Here is a 20,629-nt window from a genome sequence, read left to right on the forward strand (position 1 = left end):
CAGCTGCTCTCCATGCTGTGGTTAGATAAAGCATGATTTTGTCAGCAGGTCCCAGCCAATGATTTATGTCTGATACCTGCTGATCGGCTATGTCCAACCACAGCACCAAGCCCTGTATTTACAAATACACAGGGCTCTGTACACTGATTAGAAATCTGGATGTTTCTTTTCCCTGCAAAGCAGGGAGAAAAAACAGCCAGATAGAAAAGTAAAAACCGGCACTCATTACACATTGTTAGGCACATATTTAAGTCCTTGATTGCCCCTAGATGTTAAACCCTTCCCAGCCAGTGTCATTAGTACAGTGTCAGTAAAAAGTATTTTCACTAATCACTGTTTTAGTGTCACTAGCGATGTCATTGTCAGTTATTGATGCTCCTAGATAGTGTCTGCTAGTGCCAGATTGCCTACCACCCTATCACAGTCAGACTATAACTCCCTTATTACCAATAAAGAGTTATAACTGTGTATATTCTAGTATATGTACCATAGTTTGTAGACACTATATCTTCTGCACAAACTTCTTGGGATTTTTTTTTTTTTTATTTTACCAAAGACATAGCAGAATACATTCTGACCTAAATTTATGAAGAAATTTTATTTATTTTTGTATTGGGTATGTTTTATAATAGAAAGTAGAACACTTTTTTCTTTTTGTTTATATAACATAAAATAAAAAACCCAGTGGTTATCAAATATCACCAAAAGGAAGCTCTATTTGTGTGAAAAAAATGATATAAATTTCATTTGGGTACAGCGTTGCATGACTGCGCAATTGCCAGTTAAATTTGCATAGTGCTGAATAACAAATCATGCTCTAGTCACGAAGATAAAAAACCTTTCAGAGTTCAAGTGGTTACATATCCTATTGTACACCTTCCCTAGGTTTTTGTGCTCCTCCATAAGTTACACAAATTATACAATTTCTTGCTGGGTGCATGTCTGTCTGTAGTTGGTTTTCCTAGGCACAGCATTCACATGAAGTTTGCATTAATGACAATGTGATGCTGAGCCTTCAAGGGGACAGTCAGGCTTAGGAGGAGAGGATGAGATGATGTTGGCTGTCTTCCAGCTAGAAAATGAGGTTGACTATCTGATTTCCTGTAGCTTCTAATACACACTGTGAAACACTCATAGTATGCAGTTAAATCAGAGTAAGCCACTTCATACAGGATAGGAGCCTGTACAACTATGTACGGTTGAAACAAAGCCTGGAACTCCCAGTCTGATGCTGTTACCCTCCAACCAAATCGCAAGGCAAAGTTTTCCAAAGTGATACATTCTAACACTTTTTTTTTGCAACTTGTTTTTCTATTGAAATAGAAGAGTTCTTGCAATTAACACAAACTGCCAATTTGGGCAATATGATCTATGCGGAGTCCCAGTTATATTTATGCCAATCACATCATGCTGCAATATATCACTGAAATATTTCCCATGATTGCAAACATGCAGGACACTAATGGATACTGTGGTGGGGATCCCAGTTGGTTGTTGGTTTGTTGGCAGCAATTAACCCATTGAGCTGAAGCTATTAATCAAGATTTTCTGGAAAGCTGTCCTTGCCTAAAGGGTTTGGCAGTCTGCAGTATAGCGTGTTCTAATAAACAGGTATATTTGACCTTGAAAATGATATTAAATAAGTCCTTTCTGGCAGTCATATTTTTAAGGGCATGTTATAAGACTTATGGTTTTTTTTTTAATAAGAGTAATTTGCATGATTAAAATAATCCGGGAATAAGGTTTTTATCTTATTTAGTAATCAACAAGACCTAGACACTCAACTAAGGATTGCCATGTGAACAACTGGCCTTTTTTTTTTTTTTCAAGTAAAGCAGTGTGTAATCAAGCTCAGGCCTGATTGAAAGCTTAACTAGGTTCCTATATTTTTCTTCATAGGTTTTACATTTAAAAGAGCAATATATAATATTTTTTTTGACAGAAAAAATTGCTAGATAGAGCTGTAAGATTCGTAATGGTTAAATGGTAGTTTGATCCTGCAGCTGAAACTGGAATTTATCTACAACCAAAAAAGAGTTTGTGTGGTCACAGCAAATTTGACCTTGCAGTGGACAGCACACATCTACATATGCTTTAATAGAAATAAAACACATGAGGTATAGAAACTGATTTTTACTTCTAGCCCAAATAAAGTATATTGATTTGGTATCATTGTATTGTAATCATCTGTTAAACTGAGAGAAAATGGCAATTAGCAGCTAGACAGAGAAAGGGAAGACCAGCAGGAGCCAATCAGATGTAGTGCATGAACAAAGAACATGCTAATAGGGGGAAAGAAGAGACTGAGCAGAGGGATGAGCTCATCAGTTTGCTGTTGTTTTTTTACTGCCCAGTCATAGGCTGGGAACAAGGAGATGAGCTAATTAAATAAATTACCCACAGTTAGGTCACCAACTAGGTTCCACTGTCTGATAAAACTGTGTAAATCTCAGGATTTAGTGGACTGAAATAAAAATTATTTGGCCTGTAGCTTCCTATATAAGCATTTCAACTGTATATTTTATCTGAAATTCTGCTATAATTTTCCACATCTAATTTACATGTATCAAGAGCAGAAAAACACATCCAGATAGGTTCAGATGTATAGTGGTGTTAACATTTTTTTTACTACAGGAATATGCAGTTGCATGCAACAATAGCAAAAAAAAAAAAAACGCCCAAATACTACTACAAAGAAATGTAAGCTGATGTTTCAAATAAATATTTAACTAATAGAAATCTATTAACTCTAGATGTGTGTTACTTTGTCTATGATTGCATGAAAAATATATATTAATTTAATGTAATTTTTTCATAATTTTTTAGACTGACTGTGCGAGCAGAATGTCCAATGCATTTAGAAGATTTCCCTATGGATGCTCATGCCTGCCCTTTAAAGTTTGGAAGCTGTAAGTATTTTTGTCAGACAGTAAGTACCTAAATTCATCATCAGTAATGACTGAATCAGGAGATTCACATATTTATAAACTTTGTGATTGTCCTAAGGATTTGCCCTCAGATCTGTATGATGTGGAAATCAAGCCACAGGTAGCTAATAAATTGATTAATGAATTGGTGAATCCCTGCAGACTGAATCTGCATATACAGTCATGGCCGAAATTGTTGGCACCCTTGATATTTTTCCTGAAAATCAAGTATTTCACACAAAAAAGGTATTGCATTAACACATGTTTTGCTATACACATGTTTATTCCCTTTGTATGTATTGGAACAAATATAAAACAGAGGCAGAAAAGCAAATATGACATAATGTCACACAAAACCCCAAAAATGGGCTGGACAAAAGTATTGGCACCCTTAACTTAATATTTGGTTGCACACCCTTTGGAAAACATAACTGAAATCAGTCGCTTCCTATAACCATCAATAAGCTTCTGACACCTCTCACCCGGAATTTTGGACCACTCTTCCTTTGCAAACAGCTCCAGGTCTCTCTTATTGGAAGGACACCTTTTCCCAACAGCAATTTTAAGATCTCTCCACAGGTGTTCAATGGGATTTAGATCTGGGCTCATTGCTGGCCACTTCAGAACTCTCCAGCGCTTCTTTGCCATCCATTTCTGAGTGCTTTTTGACGTATGTTTGGGGTCATTGTCCTGCTGGAAGACCCAGGATCTTGGACGCAAACCCAGCTTTCTGACACTGGGCCCTACAGTGCGACCCAAAATCCTTTGGTAATCCTCAGATTTCATGATGCCTTGCACACAGTCAAGGCACCCAGTGCCAGAGGCAGCAAAACAACCCCAAAACATCATTGAACCTCCACCATATTTTACCGTAGGTACTGTGTTTTGTTCTTTGTAGGCCTCATTCCGTTTTCGGTAAACAGTAGAATGATGTGCTTTACCGAAAAGCTCTATCTTGGTCTCATCTGTCCACAAGACGTTTTCCCAGAAGGCTTTTGGCTTACTCAAGTACATTTTGGCAAACTGTAGTCTTGCTTTTTTATGTCTCTGTGTCAGCAGTGGGGTCCTCCTGGGTCTCCTGCCATAGCGTTTCATTTCATTTAAATGTCGACGGATAGTTCGCGCTGACACTGATGCTCCCTGAGCCTGCAGGACAGCTTGAATGTCTTTGGAACATGTTTGGGGCTGCTTATCCACCATCCGGACTATTCTGCGTTGCAATCTTTCATCAATTTTCCTCATCCGTCCACGACCAGGGAGATTAGCTACAGTGCCATGGGTTGCAAACTTCTTGATAATGTTGCGCACTGTGGACAAAGGCAAATCTAGTTCTCTGGAGATGGACTTGTAACCTTGAGATTGTTGATATTTTGCCACAATTTTGGTTCTCAGGTCCTCAGACAGTTCTCGTCTCCTCTTTCTGTTGTCCATGCTTAGTGTGGCACAGACAGACACACAATGCAAAGGTTAAGTGAACGTCTCTCCTTTTTATCTGCTTTCAGGTGTGATTTCTATATTGCCCACACCTGTTACTTGCCCCAGGTGAGTTTACAGGAGCATCACATGCTTGTAACATTCTTATTTATCCGCAGTTGTGAAAGGGTGCCAATACTTTTGTCCAGCCCATTTTTGGAGGTTTGTGTGACATTATGTCGAATTTGCTTTCTTTCCTCCCTTTTTTTGTTTTGTCCCAATACACACAAAGGGAATAAACATGTGTATAGCAAAACATGTGTTAATGCAATACGTTTCGTGAGAAATACATGATTTCCTGGAGAAATATCAAGGGTGCCAACAATTTCGGCCATGACTGTATATATATTAAGGCAAATAAAAATCTTTATTATCAATAACACTTTATTTTAATATCACATTAAAAAATGGCTAAAATTTAAAACTAGTAGTACACAACCACAGTTTTGGGGTCTCTAAAAGACCTTCAATGCTTACTTCCAGGTGGCCCAAAAAGAAGCAGATTTGCAAGATGTAGGAGTCAGACTGTTAATCCTGATAGAAATTCAGTGCTCTTGTCACTTCTTGTGAGCTGAACTGAAATCTCATACACTTATTAGCCTTCCTAGTGTAGCGCTACCCTCACGATGGTCGCTTGTATGATGTCCCAGTTTCCCCTTACTGCGCCCTGCAGCCAGGCACAGTGTATTCCTTCAGTTAAATACAAACACACAATTCCGCTCATTGTGTTCAATGACCAGTCTAGGAGATGTTTTGTTTTTGGAGGTTATTGTAGAACTGGGGATAGGGATGGGGAATTGTAGTAGGATACTCCAAAATCAGAACTATTCAAACAGAGGATATCTAGCTGATCTCACTTGGATGACAGTAGATAGCAAACTTTCCTTCACGTTGTAGCAACAAGTAGCTTAGGAGTTTAGGAGTGAGCAATGTCCCTTTTTGCAGTAGTAGCAGTAGTTATGGTGCTGAGCTCCTCAGGTATAAGCCAGTTATGACAGACTGCGACACCTCAGCATAGCTGAGCAAAACCAAAGCAAAGACAAGTTCTTCAGAACACTAGTTGATGTTCCCTTTTTTCAGACCCATGCTGACTATCAAACACCAGGGAAGGTAGCATGCACACAGTGTCCTCAAATTCCTAAATGACAGTACTTACAAAAGCCCAAGCACAGAATGGTTGTCTCCTTCCAATCTTCCAAGCAAAACCCTCCAGTGATACCAGACAGAACTTTGGTGGACAGCTCCCTTCAGTCATCCTACTGAAGAACCAGGGTCACCCTCTCTAACATCAAGCCCTCAGGTCGACCCACCTGAGGCCACATGGTGGCTAGTGCCAGGTAAGACAGTCTGCCTCCAGCCTGGCTTGATGCAATCCACTCTTGGGAAAAACACTGAACCCATGTGCTCTCAGAACATAAATACCACTCCTAGCATTTAATGGGGCAAACCTTCCCTATAATTGGACAGGACTGTATCCATATTTATACTGTGCATTTGCCTAGCCCCTACCCATGTTCTGGCAGGCTCTCATAGCTTCCTGAAGGTGGGCAGAACTCCAACAGCACCAGAGCAGCACAAGCAGAAATAATCAATCACTGCACTCTCTTAAGCAGAATACCACACTGAATTTACCCGACAGCCTCTCTGGTAAGCAGAGAAACACAGCCATGCTTAACCTAACTATACACATCCTGGCACCTAACTAGGAGGGTGCTACACTATCTTCTGTGAACTACAAAACCACTCCAACCTGCCTGTAATGAAGATGAACAGAGGTAAAGGTGTTTATAGTCAAGAGAACAGCCTAGTGTGACAAAACTGTTCTCCCATACTGTAGTTAAAGTACAGTAAGCAAGTATTGTTACCCTAGGACAGGAAGTGCGTTACTGGCACCTTGAGAAAATAAAGGGGAAAACCCTGAAAAAACATAAGTATCCAATACATCTAAGGTCTGGTAAACTACATATTACATTTTTGTTCAGGAGTTTAGATACTGGGTATCAAAATTACAAAGACACAGTCATCTACATGTACACAGACACAAATGTGCACACTCATAAAGACACATAGGGTTTTATTTACTAAAGCTGGAGAGTGCAGAATTAGGCTCACTTCTGCATAGAAACCAATCAGCTTCTAACCTCAGCTTGTTATTTTAAGCTTTGGCAACAAAACCTGGAAGCTGATTGGTTTCTACCTGATTTTGCACTCTCCAGCTTTAGTGAATAAACCCCAAAGGGAGTAAAAATATGGTCTTATCAGTATAAAGCTGAAGCGATGTTCACGTTAAATATCCAGATCATCCCCTACAGCTATTACCTTTTCTACTATCTCCACCTTCCTTTAGATTGTAAGCTTCATGGAGCAGGACCCTCCAGTTCCTTGAACTGTATTGTAATTGTACTGTCACCCTTTATATTGTAAACTGTTGGTGATATATAAATCCCAAATAATAATAATAGTAATCATATAATTTATGTGGAAGAAAAACAAAAAAAAAATGGAGAGAAATTGATCAAAACTGGAGCGGCCAGGACCCTGGAACAGATGTGCATATCAACCAATCAGCTTCTATCTATCTTTCTTAACTAAACAAGCTGAAGATGGTATTTGATTGATGTTTACTGCTGCTCCAGATTCTGTCTGCTCAAGTTTTAAAAAATTCCCACCACAGAATTATTCTTTGGACATGATTGCATTAACGAGAGGACAATGGATTAACAGAGATTAATAACTAATTTTATATTTGTACTAAATTGACATCTTTTTAGCAAGTAAGTATCCCTTACCTGGGCATAAAAATCTCCAGTTGCCACAAAAGCAATCTTACACTGATATTGCCAGAGGTAATCAGTGGACCTCTGTTCATTGTCAGGTTGAAAGGTGGTTTAGCACTTATCTGCACAGTGGCAGACACAAAATACAACTGTCATAGATGACCAGAGGTCCTCTGAAGTTAACACGTGACTTCTGGTGTGAAGCTCCCAGATATTGATATCAGCGTAGGGGTAGACTTACAATACTCCTGCCTCAACGCAAGTTTGCAGATATACCTGTTAATAGATATTTAAAACCTTTTTAGCTGATGCTATACACATTCAGAGACAAGGTTCATTTTTAGGTGACTTATCCTGTAATTGATTTTCTTGCAGCAATTATTCAGAGATACTGGTGTGCATAGTTAGAATGTCTACTAAAGGGGGGCGCATGCGTGGAGTGGCTCAAGATGGCCACGATATGAGCTAGCTCCGCTCACCCCAGACACTTCACCTCCTCTCCCTCCGGCTAGCAGGAGCCCATCGAGTCCCCGCTGGTCTTTGCGGGTATAGGAGTGAACGATGGCTATGGCTCCTCCAGATCAGGTCCGGTCCAAGCAACAGGCTGATCCTAAGCCACAGCGCCGGCTCCTGTCCAAGATGGCGTCGGCTTCCCCTGCAGATGAGACCACGAGGCATTCATTAGGAGACTCAGAGGATTCAGTTGACAGCCCTTTACAGTTCCCTTCTGCCTTGCAGCCACCCCGTATGGATCCAGATTGGGTTCTGCTGAGTAAAATTCGAGGGATTGTTCAGGAGGAACTTGGTGAGATCTCTCACAAACTATCAGCAGATTTACTCAAAGAACTTAGAAATAGGGATGAGAGGGCTGCTCTTCTAGAACACAGAATGATGTTCTAGAACATAGAATGATGTTACTACAGTTCTGGATGGCCATGAGGGTTATCTAGAAAATCTACAGGCAGAATTACATTCTCTTAAGAATCAACTGGAAGAGGCGGAGAATAGAGCTCATTGCAGTAATATTCGTATCAGGGGCCTGCCTGAGACTATTACAGATCTCCATGGCTCAGTGTTATCCTTATTGTAAGAACTGATCCCTGATGTTCTGATAGATCGTTTGGCGATAGGATACATAGTGCCTTAGGCCTCAGACCACCTGAAGGCCCACCTCGGGACATCATCTTGAAACTATTATAAAACGAAGGAACAGGTGATGCAAATGGCTAGAGAAATGAAGGCCCTTTCATTTCAGAGTCACCCCTATAGGATTTACTCTGATCTCTCCCAAGCTACCATCTTGAAGAGAAGATCTATGAAGCCATATCTCCAGATCGTTCAGGACAATCATATTTGGAATCACTGGGTTTCCCTTCAGACTGTCCTTTATGTATAAGGGGTCTCAATATGATGCATTTAATCCGCTTGATCTTAAATGCTCCCTTTTGGAGATTAATCTCCTAGATCCCAACTCTACCTAGATTATTTCGCAGCCCAAGAAAATCTTCCAATTGAGAAGCTGACAGAAGATCCCAAGCAATGGCCCGGCTTAAATCTCAGACTTTCCGACTGGTTGGAATGGGCTGACCTGTATGACCTTTTTGTTATTGGTTTGTTTCTCTTTTTGCCATCCCAGTGCCCTCTTTTTGGAAATTTGCAGCTGGATGGACCTTCCCTTTGATCTTGTGCAGGTGCTAGGAGGGTGGGGGAGGGAGTTGTGGTTTCTTGAGGTGTTTTTTTCCCCTACTCAGGTCGAAGCCCTCAATTGGGCTGGTTCAGGTGCTGTTATACCGGGTTATTTGTTTGGGGGGCCTCCGAGTTGATGGTCTTATTGAGCCCAATTGGGTATGCGTCGGTTGACTTATGGCCTCCTGCCTGTGTCCTTCTCTGGGTGGGACGGAGGGCTCTGTCTCTGTTGTTACAACTCATGGGGGCGGGCGACCCCTCCCAATCATTACTGATCTACGGGGTTTTCTGCCATTTATTTACACACTGTTTTCTGTGTGTGTTTGTGACTGGGCTATATTGTCTGACCCCCTGTTAACTTTATGTCTCTCCTTGAAAAGATGTTGCCATTATCATGTTATTGTGTCTTTTTATTTTATCCTCATGTGCCTGGTTTCTCTATATGTGGCTGTCTTCCTCTTCCTTTGAGAGTTCTGTATATGGTTTAATATGTGCGAGGGGGGGGGGGTCCGGGGTGCTACATGCCATCCTCCTTTTGTTCCCTGATGTGGGGTATGGTTTTTTGTGCAACGTGGGTTCCATTGGATACACGTTGTGCATCGCTCTTGCTTTCTGTGGCATTCTATGGGTGTTTCCATTTTTTCCTTTGCGGCACTCCCACCAGTGCACGGAGTTCTCTCTCTTCTTCTCTGGTTCCCTCCATCTTGGTGGTAGCCCTCTTTTCTAGCTTTCTTTTTTTTTCTCTTTTTTCTGTTCGCCTTGGGGGGAGTGGGGGATGCGCTTTTGGGGCGCCCCCATGGTTGAGTGATTGTTGTTTGTTGTCATGACTCTCATTTGGTTGTCACTTAATGTTCAAGGTTTGAACTCAAAGAAATGGACTAAAGTTTTTAAGTATCTTTGTTCCTCCAAAGTCGATATAGCTTGCCTGCAGGAGACTCACCTGACTTCCTCCTATACCCTGTGTTTTTTAGAGGGTCGTTATGCCCAGGCTCATCAGAAAGGCCATCATATGCTTTCAGGCGACTCTAATTTAGTCCTTAATCCTAAACTAGATAAATCACCCGCGGGCTCAGCGGCCTCCTCTCTGCTCTCTGTAGAATTTGGGCATATTCTCAGTTCCCATAATCTGGTCAATGCGTGGCGAGAATTACATCCCACTTCTAGAGATTATACCTTTATTTCCAACCCTCATTCTAGCCATTCTCGTATTGATCATGTTTTTGTGGCCTTTCTTTGCTCTCACATTTACTCTCGATAAGGATTCCTACACTTCCTTGGTCTGACCATGATCCCATTATCCCGCAGTGTTCAGTTCCCTCTCAGTGTCTACAAGCTCCCTCCTGGTATCTTAATGATTCCCTTCTCTCTTTTTCCTCTGTAGTTGAGGATGTTCTGATCCATTCCTTGGATTATTTTTGGAATAATTTGGGTATGGTCTCTTCATCTGTTACTCTTTGGGAAGCATATAAAGAGGTTATTAGAGGCCATATCATACAACTGGCTTCTAAGTGGCGTAGGGACCGGAATCATCGACAGGCTTTGGAATGTTAGCTTGAATGGGTTATGGTGCTGTTTAAGTGGTCTCCAATGGCTGAGCTCTGAAGGGATGTGGATCGTCTTCGCAAATATCTCAATCTTTGTCTGACTGACGAGGCTGAGTGCCATTTGCGATGATCTCATCAGAAGTTTTATGCGAATGACAACAAAATAGGGACTATAGTAGCTAATAAATTACGATTGTTTGCCCCTCGACAACATCATTATACTCTGAAAACTAGGAAGTGTCTGAGAATCTCTAATCCCAGGCATATAGTGGATGAGTTCTCTCATCATCTTTTGAAACTTTATGCTGGCTTGGGGGATGCCCCAGCAGATGTCATTGATATGTTCCTTTGGGAGACTCCTTTACCTCATATAATAAACGATCAAAGGAACATACTGGGCGCTGATATTACACAGGACGAACTTCGACAGACTATTCAATCTTTGAAGGTGCATAAGCGTGCTGGCCCAGATGGTTTTAGGGCTCTCTTTTATTAAAAATTTAGCAATGTTGTAATCCCTGTTTTGACCCAGCTCACGCGGGATGGTCAACTGACCTCGGACATGCTGAAGCCTCAGATTGTGATGATTCAGCAATCATGGTCGAATTACCTCCCTATCTCTGTTAAATGTGGACATGAAAATTCTTATTAAAACTAATAGAATGTGTTAAACCCTACCTTAATTGATAAGGATCAAGTGGGTTTCATGCCTCGGCGCCAGGTGGCCGATAATATTTGATGCTCTATTTTAATTAGTCATTTCACTCGAATGCAGTCCCGCGATCATATGTTCCTGTCTTTGGATATGACTAAAGCCTTTGATACCCTTTCCTTTACTTATTTACAGAGGGCCTTGCAGAGGTGGAGTGTGGGAGATGATTTTCTTCAGTGGATTTATAGACTTTATAGTATTCCGTCTGCTACGGTCCGCTATCATGGGGTTGAATCCTCTTGGTTGCCAATTAAGGGTGGTACGCTTCAGGGGTTTTCCCTGTCTCCTCTCCTTTTTATCATGGCCCTAGAACCCCTCACTGTTCGTATTCGACTTCATCCGGACATTTCGGGTCTCGAGTTAGCGGGATTACATCATAAGATTGCCCTTTTTGCGGACGATATTCTGATGTACGTCTCGTCTCCACTTGTTTCTCTCCCCAATCTCTTGTTGCTTCTGACTGATTTCGCTCATCTCTCGGGTTTACATGTAAATCCTAAGTCAGTGGCTATGAACATTTCCCTTCCCCAACCGCTTGTGACACACCTTCAATTTCCGTTTCAATGGACCTCCTCTTTTCCTTATGATTTGTTGTATCAGGCAAATATTCCTCCTCTGCTTTTCCAGCTAACCCAGTTGCTCTCTTGGCAGTCCATATCCTTATCCTGGTTTGGTAGGACTCAAGCAATTAAAATGACTTACCTTCTCAAGCTACTTTATCTTTTTCGAGTGCTCCCTGTTCGGATTCCACCCCATATACTGTATCTTACAACGGAAAATTTTACAGTTTGTATGGGCGTCGGGACGTTTTCGCTTGTCTAAACAGGTGCGTTACCACCCACGTATTCGGGGTGGTCTTGATCTCCCGAACGTTCATCACTACTATATTGCGGCCCAAGTTACTCCTCTTATTCAACTTTTTTCTCTCAAGGACTTACTCTTGTGGGTTTTGATAGATACTTTGGACAGACATCCCCTTTTGCCTTCAGCCTTGCCCTGGCTTCCTCCGTCCTCGCGGCCTAAACTGTTGAATCCTGTCTTAGCTTATTCTTTGAAAATTTGTAACTCATAAGTATTCGGCTGGTCTACTTTCCCTTCATTTACCTCTTTTACAACTATTCGACTGTCCGCTTTTTCCCCCAGGGGACTCTGATAAAATGGCCATTCCTTGGTGGATAACTCATGGTTTTACGATGGTTCACTCGTTAATCACTAGTCGGGGTATGCATATGTTTGCGCAGTTTCAAGACAGTCACACTTTTCCTCCCTCGGAGTTATTTCTTTTTTTACAACTACGTCATTTTGTTGCACCTTTGATTCGTAGAGGGGATTCCCCCCACACTTTTCTGGTTTTGAATTGCTTTGTAAGGCATGGAGCTTCCACTAAGGGTGCCCTATCTCAAATGTATTTATCAATCCGGAATCATATGGCTGAACCTCTATCTGCTTACTGTGTGCAATGGAATGTGGAGCTTCAGACGGAAATTTCTGCTGAGGATTGGGGGTCTATGTGGCAAGGAGTTTGCCGATGCACTCGTAACATACAGGCATTGGAGAACTCCTATAAAGTAATTTTGAGATGGTATTTTACCCCATCTCGATTAGCTAAATTTATACCAGGATTATGACTGTTTTTGGGGCTGCTCTCTAAAGGGTACAATGTTCCACATTTGGTGGACCTGTCCAGTGGCCTGCCACTTGTAGACTAGGGTTTATAATCTTATTTATTCAGTTACGTCCATTAACCTATTGAGGCCTTACTTTTTAAGCCACTTTGTGACCTACCTCGCAGACCCCGCTCACTGGTCAATTTTTTTTTATGGATACTAAGCAGACTATTGCCGGATCTTGGAAGTCCCCCACTTTACAAATTTGAGGAGGTCAGGTCCAGGATCCAAAGCTTCTTTATCAACGAAAAATTAACGGTGGTGTTGGAGGATAAGCCTCATAAGCTTCCCTCCGTTTGGCAACCGTGGGTGGATTACAATCCAGGTTCTCATTTTACCACGAAGCTCACTAATCTATATAATCTATGATGTGTTGGGCTTTGCCTTTTCAATCCCCCTATGTGGGGATTGTGTCTCCCGGCTCCCCCCCCCCCCCCCCTCCAGTGAACTTCTTTTCTTTGCTGGCCTGTCTTTCTTCTCTCTGTTCTTTTCCTTCTCTTTTGTTTTTTCTGTTTTCTATGGCTTGGAGGGGTCTGGGTTTTTTTTTTACCCCTTGGCCCTCTCTGGATCTACAACTCTTTTGTTCTCTCTCTTCTTTCATATGGCATGTTTATATTAGATCAATTGTCTATAATTTGTTATTGTTATCTAACAAATCTATGATTCTCAGGGACAATATTGCCTCAAGAGAGCGAGGTTCTCTGGTTTTTTTTTTTTGCTGCCTTTCTTGAATGTAGCTTTTATATTTCTGGATGTGATTGTAGGCCTTATGGCCCTCTGTCTTACACAGGTGTTATCTAGACCCTGGCGTGGGTCTTGTATGTGTGTTTTGCATCATTTTTCCCTGTCCTTTATTGTTTGCTGTCACTTTGTATCATACGATTTTTCATGGTTTGTATGTTTCTTTCAACATGCTTAATAAAATATTTGGTAAAGAAGGTCTACTAAAGGGTTTCACTGCAATTTTTAGAACATGAATGAAAGAGAGCCTATACAGTCATGGAAACCACATAGAATTACTTTCAGGTGTGTTTTACAAATAATACATCAAAGCAAAATAAATATTTACATACATTGCACATTAGTTTCCCATTAAACAAAACCAGTGCATATGAGGCCTGTACAGATTGTTGATGGACTCCTCAGATCAGATCCTGGTATGCCGGTGATTATCTAGGTGTCTCATATAAATATTAATTCTACTCAATCTGCAAAAAAATATTTCTAACCAGAAGACAGCATTGCCCTTTTCTAGTAGTTAGTTCTATGGAGCCAACAGATTGACAAAACATTCACTGATCATAATATTTTTTTTCTGTTTAAACACAGATGCTTACACAAGAGCTGAAGTTGTGTATATCTGGACCCGAGAACCAGCGCAGTCTGTTGTCGTTGCTGAAGATGGTTCTCGGTTAAATCAATATGATCTGCTGGGTCAAACGGTGGCGTCTGGAATTGTTCAATCTAGCACAGGTTTGTGAATATTTGTGCTTTGCCTTCACATATTGTATGCTTTACATCCTATTAACTTCCCTTGTCTCAAGCAATAGAAGCTGACTTCAGCAGCAGATGAGTTGCTATGGCAACAGGAGAAAATCTAATGATCAATTATTGTCCAATACTATCATTTTCAGGCTTAGTTAATCCTGGTAATGATGCCCTTTTCAACATCTGAAGCAAAATGAAAAGGGCAGATTATAAATAGTAAGGAAAGAAGGAGATTTTGGGACTGTTTAGATTGCTAGAAATAATTGTCTTTTTATTTTAAATTTTAAATTGTTTTGATAAATGGACATATATTTCTGTCCCTGCCGTTTTATTGGCAGGTGAAAGGAGCATGTGACCTCAAACCTTCCTTATCATAAATAACAAAAAGTGTATTTCAAGGGGATGCAGGCTAATGTACCATGAAAACCAAAACAAACAGGAGCCCTAATTCATATCTTTGTATCATCTTTGGATGACCTTGAATATGTCACCTTGTCTCTTCTAGTCTCCGGCAGTGAAAACAACTGGTAAGCTCTATTGAACAGGAACATTGTGGCTGGTTTATAAAGATGAGAAAACATGTTGCCCTTAGCAACAAGCAACTTATGAAGAGCTGTTTTCTAAAAAAAATGAATAAATAAGAAATAAGGAAAAATGTATTCTAGTTCCTATGGCAACAAGGATATTTTCTTCACGTCAGTGTACTTTTTTTTTTTTATCAGCACATACATTTTATCAAAGTGACAGCATTGAAACTTTTTTTTACTTCCACACAGCCAACACCACTCAGGGTAGATGTGAACCTCACTTGTGAAGAGCAGTCCTTAGAGGAGAACTAATATCACCTCACCTTGTTCCTATGCCAGCATCAACATCTTAGCCTGGTTCATTTCTATTTTTGGGATCTTCAGCTATCTTAGTTGGCTAGGCTAAAGTGATACAGCTTAAGTGCATGTGCATGAGAGTGCACTGATTCCAGCACTGAGGTGTGCCAAAAAAATTAGAGGAGACATGACCACAGCCAGGGACTCTTATCTAGCCAGCCAAGTGCAATTAACACCTATGGAGCTAGGTGATCAATGTGCGCCTTCTCCTCATTTATTTTCTGTGTATCATTACGGTTGAGCCAGGACAAGTTCCTAAAAGTTGGCATCCAACATATTGCAGACCAGATACTTATTGGAGCTTCGAGTGGCACTTACATTACTGATCTTCAACAGGCATCTGCGTTTTATTTCAGAAGGGACATAGTACATCTCTTCTGCAGTAGACTGCCTGCCTACTCACAATGCTTTACTATTTCAATTTAGTTCCACTTTAAAGTGAACCTGACATGACCTAAAACATTTCTAAGGTAATGAAAAAGCTGAACTGTAGTTACCTTGTGATGCCTGCGTTAGTTGTAAATCAGTTCCTGGGTCCCTGTTGAACCCATTTTGGATCCTAGGCCCAAGATGTACATGGGGACTTGACTTCTTGCCATGTCAAGATTAAGTCTCTAATGCCCACTGAAACTCTGCCATTGAACAGAATGATAAAACCATAATCATTAAAGGGGGGAGCAAGGGGATGATATTCTTTTTCATTTTGGGGAAACATGGCTTCAAGGTGGTTAGTGTTCACTATTCAAGCCTTCAATTTTTACTTGAATGGAACAAAATCACATCTAAGTGCAGCACAGTAGGATACAAGAGATGCTTTCACATGGAAAAGGCTCACTTGATTAAAAAGCCTGGTGTGTTGTAGAGAACTGATTAATCATATCTGCACATTGTTGGTCCAAGAGAAATCTGAGCAAAACTTAATATAAAAAATTCCATTTAGAAAGCGGTTAAAAAACTCAATGCATTTCAGTGCAAACATCACTCCCTCTTAAGGAGTAGCATCATAATAAATGAGAATTATACTTTTACATATCTAAAAAACACTGCCCATACTGAACTGGGCAATTAGTAGCACACTTGATCATTAACCAATATCATTTGCGATCTACTAATAACAATGGATGTTTAATAGAAAGTGATACTACAGGCAAAATCAAAATTACATATATCTATCACAAACAGAGCAGTTCACCTGTTGGAACATGTTACATGTTCCGGATCCCTCGATTCCCCAAGTGACAGGGGGCCTGGGATCTTCTCCCCACACCTGCTTTCACAATTTGAAAAGATCACAGGTACTTTACAGGTTTCTAAGAAAAACAAATAGTAAATGCACATGTTTTTACCTGCAAACAAATGTGCATTCATTTACTATTTTTTTAGGTGAACTTTAACAGATCAAGCTGTCCAGCAAAAGTGACAGAGGATTAAGTCAAACCATTTACCATTGACAGGGGTGCTTGCTATGGTTAGCTTTTATTAATTTAGGTAAAATCTTTATTGCAGAAGGAAAATAAAATGTTTTTGTAACTGCTTTAAAAGTGTTAGCTGGTGTTAGGCTTTAATTTGTCAGTCACTTATGTAAATTTCCTTTTAATCCTACTTTTACCTAATGCTGGGTACACACAGGAATGTTTTTTTTGTTCAACCCAGCAGGCTGAAAAAAAAAAAACAAAACAAAAAAAAATAAAACAACTTACAGATCGCCTTATGAACACATTCAATGTTAGTGCGGTGATCTCCCTGCTGAGCTATTGTGTTCTTACAGGGGAACTGCCCCCCGGCCAGGACACACTGATCAGTGCTCTCAGCCATTGACTGCCAGTACTGATTGGATGCCAGTCCAATGCTGGTTGTAAGATCAGATGCCAATCCAATGCTGGTTGTAAGATTGGCTTCTGTTGGGCGATTTTCATCCCACAATTAGCCAACTGAAGGTGAAAATAAAGGGAAAAAAAGCCTAAGAAAAAGAAAACTAATGCAGCCACCATATTTAGGAATTGGTAAGCTGCAATATATTAAAAAAATATTTTTTAATACCACCTGAAGTTGATGACTTAATACATTACAAAAAACTAAAACCAATTGAATAAAAAAGGTTAAGCTATTTAAATGAAAATCCCAACAGAAATTGCAGATTGCTAACCAGTAATTCAGGCTGAGATCATGCTTGCTGTAGAGATCCCTTCATTGAAAAACAGATGTTGGCCTTTATCTGGGTCTAGGAAATGAAAACGAAATGGGGAGATGTAGCATAATAAACATTAGCTATAATCATTCCCCTGGGCATTGTCAGTCTTAATAGATACAAAACGAGTATCTAACTACCACAAAATAGTTAGCAAAGTTGTCAACAAGTAGCACAGCATGCCAGAGGTCAGGAACCAGTATGGAGAACACACAGCAAATACAAGAAAAACCACTAACCAAGAATTAATGGGACCCCCCGGCATCTGCATATTTTGCCTGCAGGTCAGGAAACCATGCAACTTTGCAAATGTTCTGAACCCACACAAGTGTGAACCTAGCCTCAGAGAAGAAATATTTTTACAAAAAAATAGCTATACTAATATAAACATTACACGGTTAACATAAAGATGTTTAATTATTTTCAGTAAAAGTATAATTAAAATGTTATCATCTATCAATACTGCAGAGGATAAATACTATGAAAACACTTCCCTGGAGCACATATACAGTCTTATATCAATGGACAATGAAACTTGTGAACTCATTCTAAATATTTAAGTAAAATAAAATCATAATTTACATTATAAAGTAGGGCCAAAATAATAAATTAAAAAGAGTGCTGGATAATTAATGACTACTAATGTATAAAATAATAGTAGTGTGTGTATGCTTGCATATATCAAATACTGTATGTCCCAGGTTCATCGATGTGGGGAAGGGGTTGCCCCACGTAGTCATTATTTATTTCATTCTGATAATGTTAGCTTGGCATGTTACTTCTTCATGCAGGTTTACTATATTTTGTGTGTGAATTTGAGCCCTAGATTAGCTATAATTGTATGTTTGTGAGAGTGGATTTTCTGTACTGTTCTTGGAATGTATGATTGTTTGTTATTTTAATAAAGACCTTCTCTGATTTAAAAATGAAAAAATGTATGAATGTGAGATTAACTGTAATATGAGTGTGTAACTAAGAACCTGGTATCAAAGCAAAAGAACAAACACAAAACAAATATAAATAATACAAAGTGTGAGAATAAAATAAATTGAATAAATATGTATTTACAAGATAATTGATTTAAATGAAAATAATAAATCATATACAATTAAACAATTCAAAACTTATTCTATACTACAGCTGCAAAATCTCATTTCTTTTTCATTTTATCTTCTATTGGGCTATTATTTTTTGTTTGCTTTTAGCTTTGACTATGACTCTGTGTTAAAAACATCTAAACCAACATACCACCAATGGCATTTCACAAAAACATTTAAGAAAAATAACATCTTTTTGAAAGATAAGGGCACCACATACCTACTAAGGGTCGTTTCACAAAGGGTGCTGTGCTCTGTTCAGCAGGGGATCCATGAACAGATCCCCTTCTGAACCAGAGCTGAACAGGACAGATGTCAGTTTTGTGAAATACATACCGACTCAGTTTGTGTCCTTATTTTAACAACAGACTTTGGTGGACCCATGATGGCTCTATAGGTAGCCAGATGTAAACAGATTGTGTCAGACTTCTTTACATCAGACTACCTCTGATCCATCACATTTAGGTCTGGAAAAACTGTAAAAAGGACTCAGTCCTTTTCAATTTGTTTAACATACCTGGATTGAACCAGGAGGTAAGTGGATGTAAATGGAAACAAGTCTGTTTACATCTACAGTACCTGCCCATAGAGCTGCATGGAACTTCCAGTCAGATCCACCTTTAAAACTGACAGGCTGACACACGATCAGAAAGCCCATGTGAAGGAGCCTTATTGTCATACAAATGTGGAAGAATTAAAAAAAAAAAAAAAGAAAAAGCAGATCGTGGTCATTTAATGTGTGACCTGCTCAGCTCCATACAGCAGTTTAAGATCTTCCTATTCCTTCAACTCGTCCTTGTAACATGTGTGACCCAGTATTCATTCACTGCAGTAGGACAGCCTGTCAACTGCTTGACTGGATGCATATTGGCTTTCTTTAGGACTGTGGGGATGTGGATGACTTCTGCTATGAGAAAGCGGTGCATACATAGTATGAGTTAGTATGTCACTGGGTGGGCTAACCAGATTAATAAATAAATAAAAAATATGACCTTTACTTTAAGGCTGATAAATATATACACATATATACCACACACACACTATATTGCCAAAAGTATTGGGATGCCTGCCTTTACTCGCACATGAACTTTAAATGGCATCACAGTCTTAGTCTGTAGGGTTCAATATTGAGTTGGCCCACTACTTGCAACTATTAACAGCTTCAACTCTCCTGGGGAGGCTATCAACAAGGTTTAGGAGTGTGTCTATGGGAGCGTTTGACCATTCTTCCAGAACCACATTTGTGAGATCAGGTCACTGATGCCGGAGGAGAAGGTCTTGCTCACAGTCTCCGCTCTAATTCATCCCAAAAGTGTTCTATTGGGTTGAGGTCAGGACTCTGTGCAGGCCAGACAAGTTCCTTCACCCCAAACTCGCTCAACCATGTCTTTATGGAACTTGCTGGAACAGGAAGGGGCCACCCCCAAACTGTTCCCACAAAGTTGGGAGCATGAAATTGTCCAAAATGTCTTGATATGCTAAAGCCTTAAGAGTTCCCTTCACTGGAACTAAGGGGTCAAGCCCAACCCCTGAAGAACAACCCCACACCATAATCCCCCCTGTACCATGCTTTACACTTGGCACAATGCAGTCAGGCAAGTACCGTTCTTGTGGCAACCGTCAAACCCAGACACGTCCATCGGATTTCCAGACAGAGAAGCATGATTGGCCATTTCAGAGAATGCATCTCCAATGCTCTAGAGTCCAGTGGCGGTGTGTTTTACACCACTGCATGCAACGCTTTGCAATGCACTTGGTGATGTAAAGCTTGGATGCAGCTGCTCGGCCATGAAAACCTATTCCATGTAGCTCTCTACGCACTGTTGTTGTGCTAATCTGAAGGCCACACAAAGTTTGGAAGTCTTCAGCTATTGACACTGTGCGCTTCAGCATGTACTGACCCCATTCTGTCATTTTTACGAGGCCTACCACTTTATGGCTGAGTTACTGTTGTCCCCAGTTGCTTCCACTTTGTTATAATACCACTAACAGATGACTGTGGAATATTTAGTAGCAAGGAAATTTCATGGATGGACTTATTGCCCAGGTGGCAACCTATCACATTACCCTGCATGAATTCACTGAGCTCCTGAGAGCAACCCATCCTTTCACAAATGTTTGTAGCAGCAGTATGCATGCCTAGGTGCTTGATTTTATACACCTGCGGCCATGGAGGTGATTGGAAC

General features: G+C 40.3%; 1 protein-coding gene across 1 annotated transcript in view; it reads left to right on the forward strand.

Annotated features, from left to right (window-relative positions):
- GABRA1 (gamma-aminobutyric acid type A receptor subunit alpha1) overlaps window positions 1-20,629 on the forward strand; it is a 185,187-nt gene that overhangs the window by 105,160 nt on the left and 59,398 nt on the right. Inside the window, exons 6-7 of the mRNA XM_089663299.1 lie at window positions 2,827-2,909; window positions 14,116-14,259. Coding sequence (XP_089519425.1) covers window positions 2,827-2,909; window positions 14,116-14,259 — 227 coding nt within the window. The remainder of the gene's footprint in view (window positions 1-2,826; window positions 2,910-14,115; window positions 14,260-20,629) is intronic.

Source organism: Staurois parvus, unplaced genomic scaffold, assembly GCF_062004578.1.
Source record: "Staurois parvus isolate SC_StPar_1 unplaced genomic scaffold, SC_StPar_1.0 ptg000006l, whole genome shotgun sequence".
In the NCBI taxonomy this organism is placed as follows: domain Eukaryota; kingdom Metazoa; phylum Chordata; class Amphibia; order Anura; family Ranidae; genus Staurois; species Staurois parvus.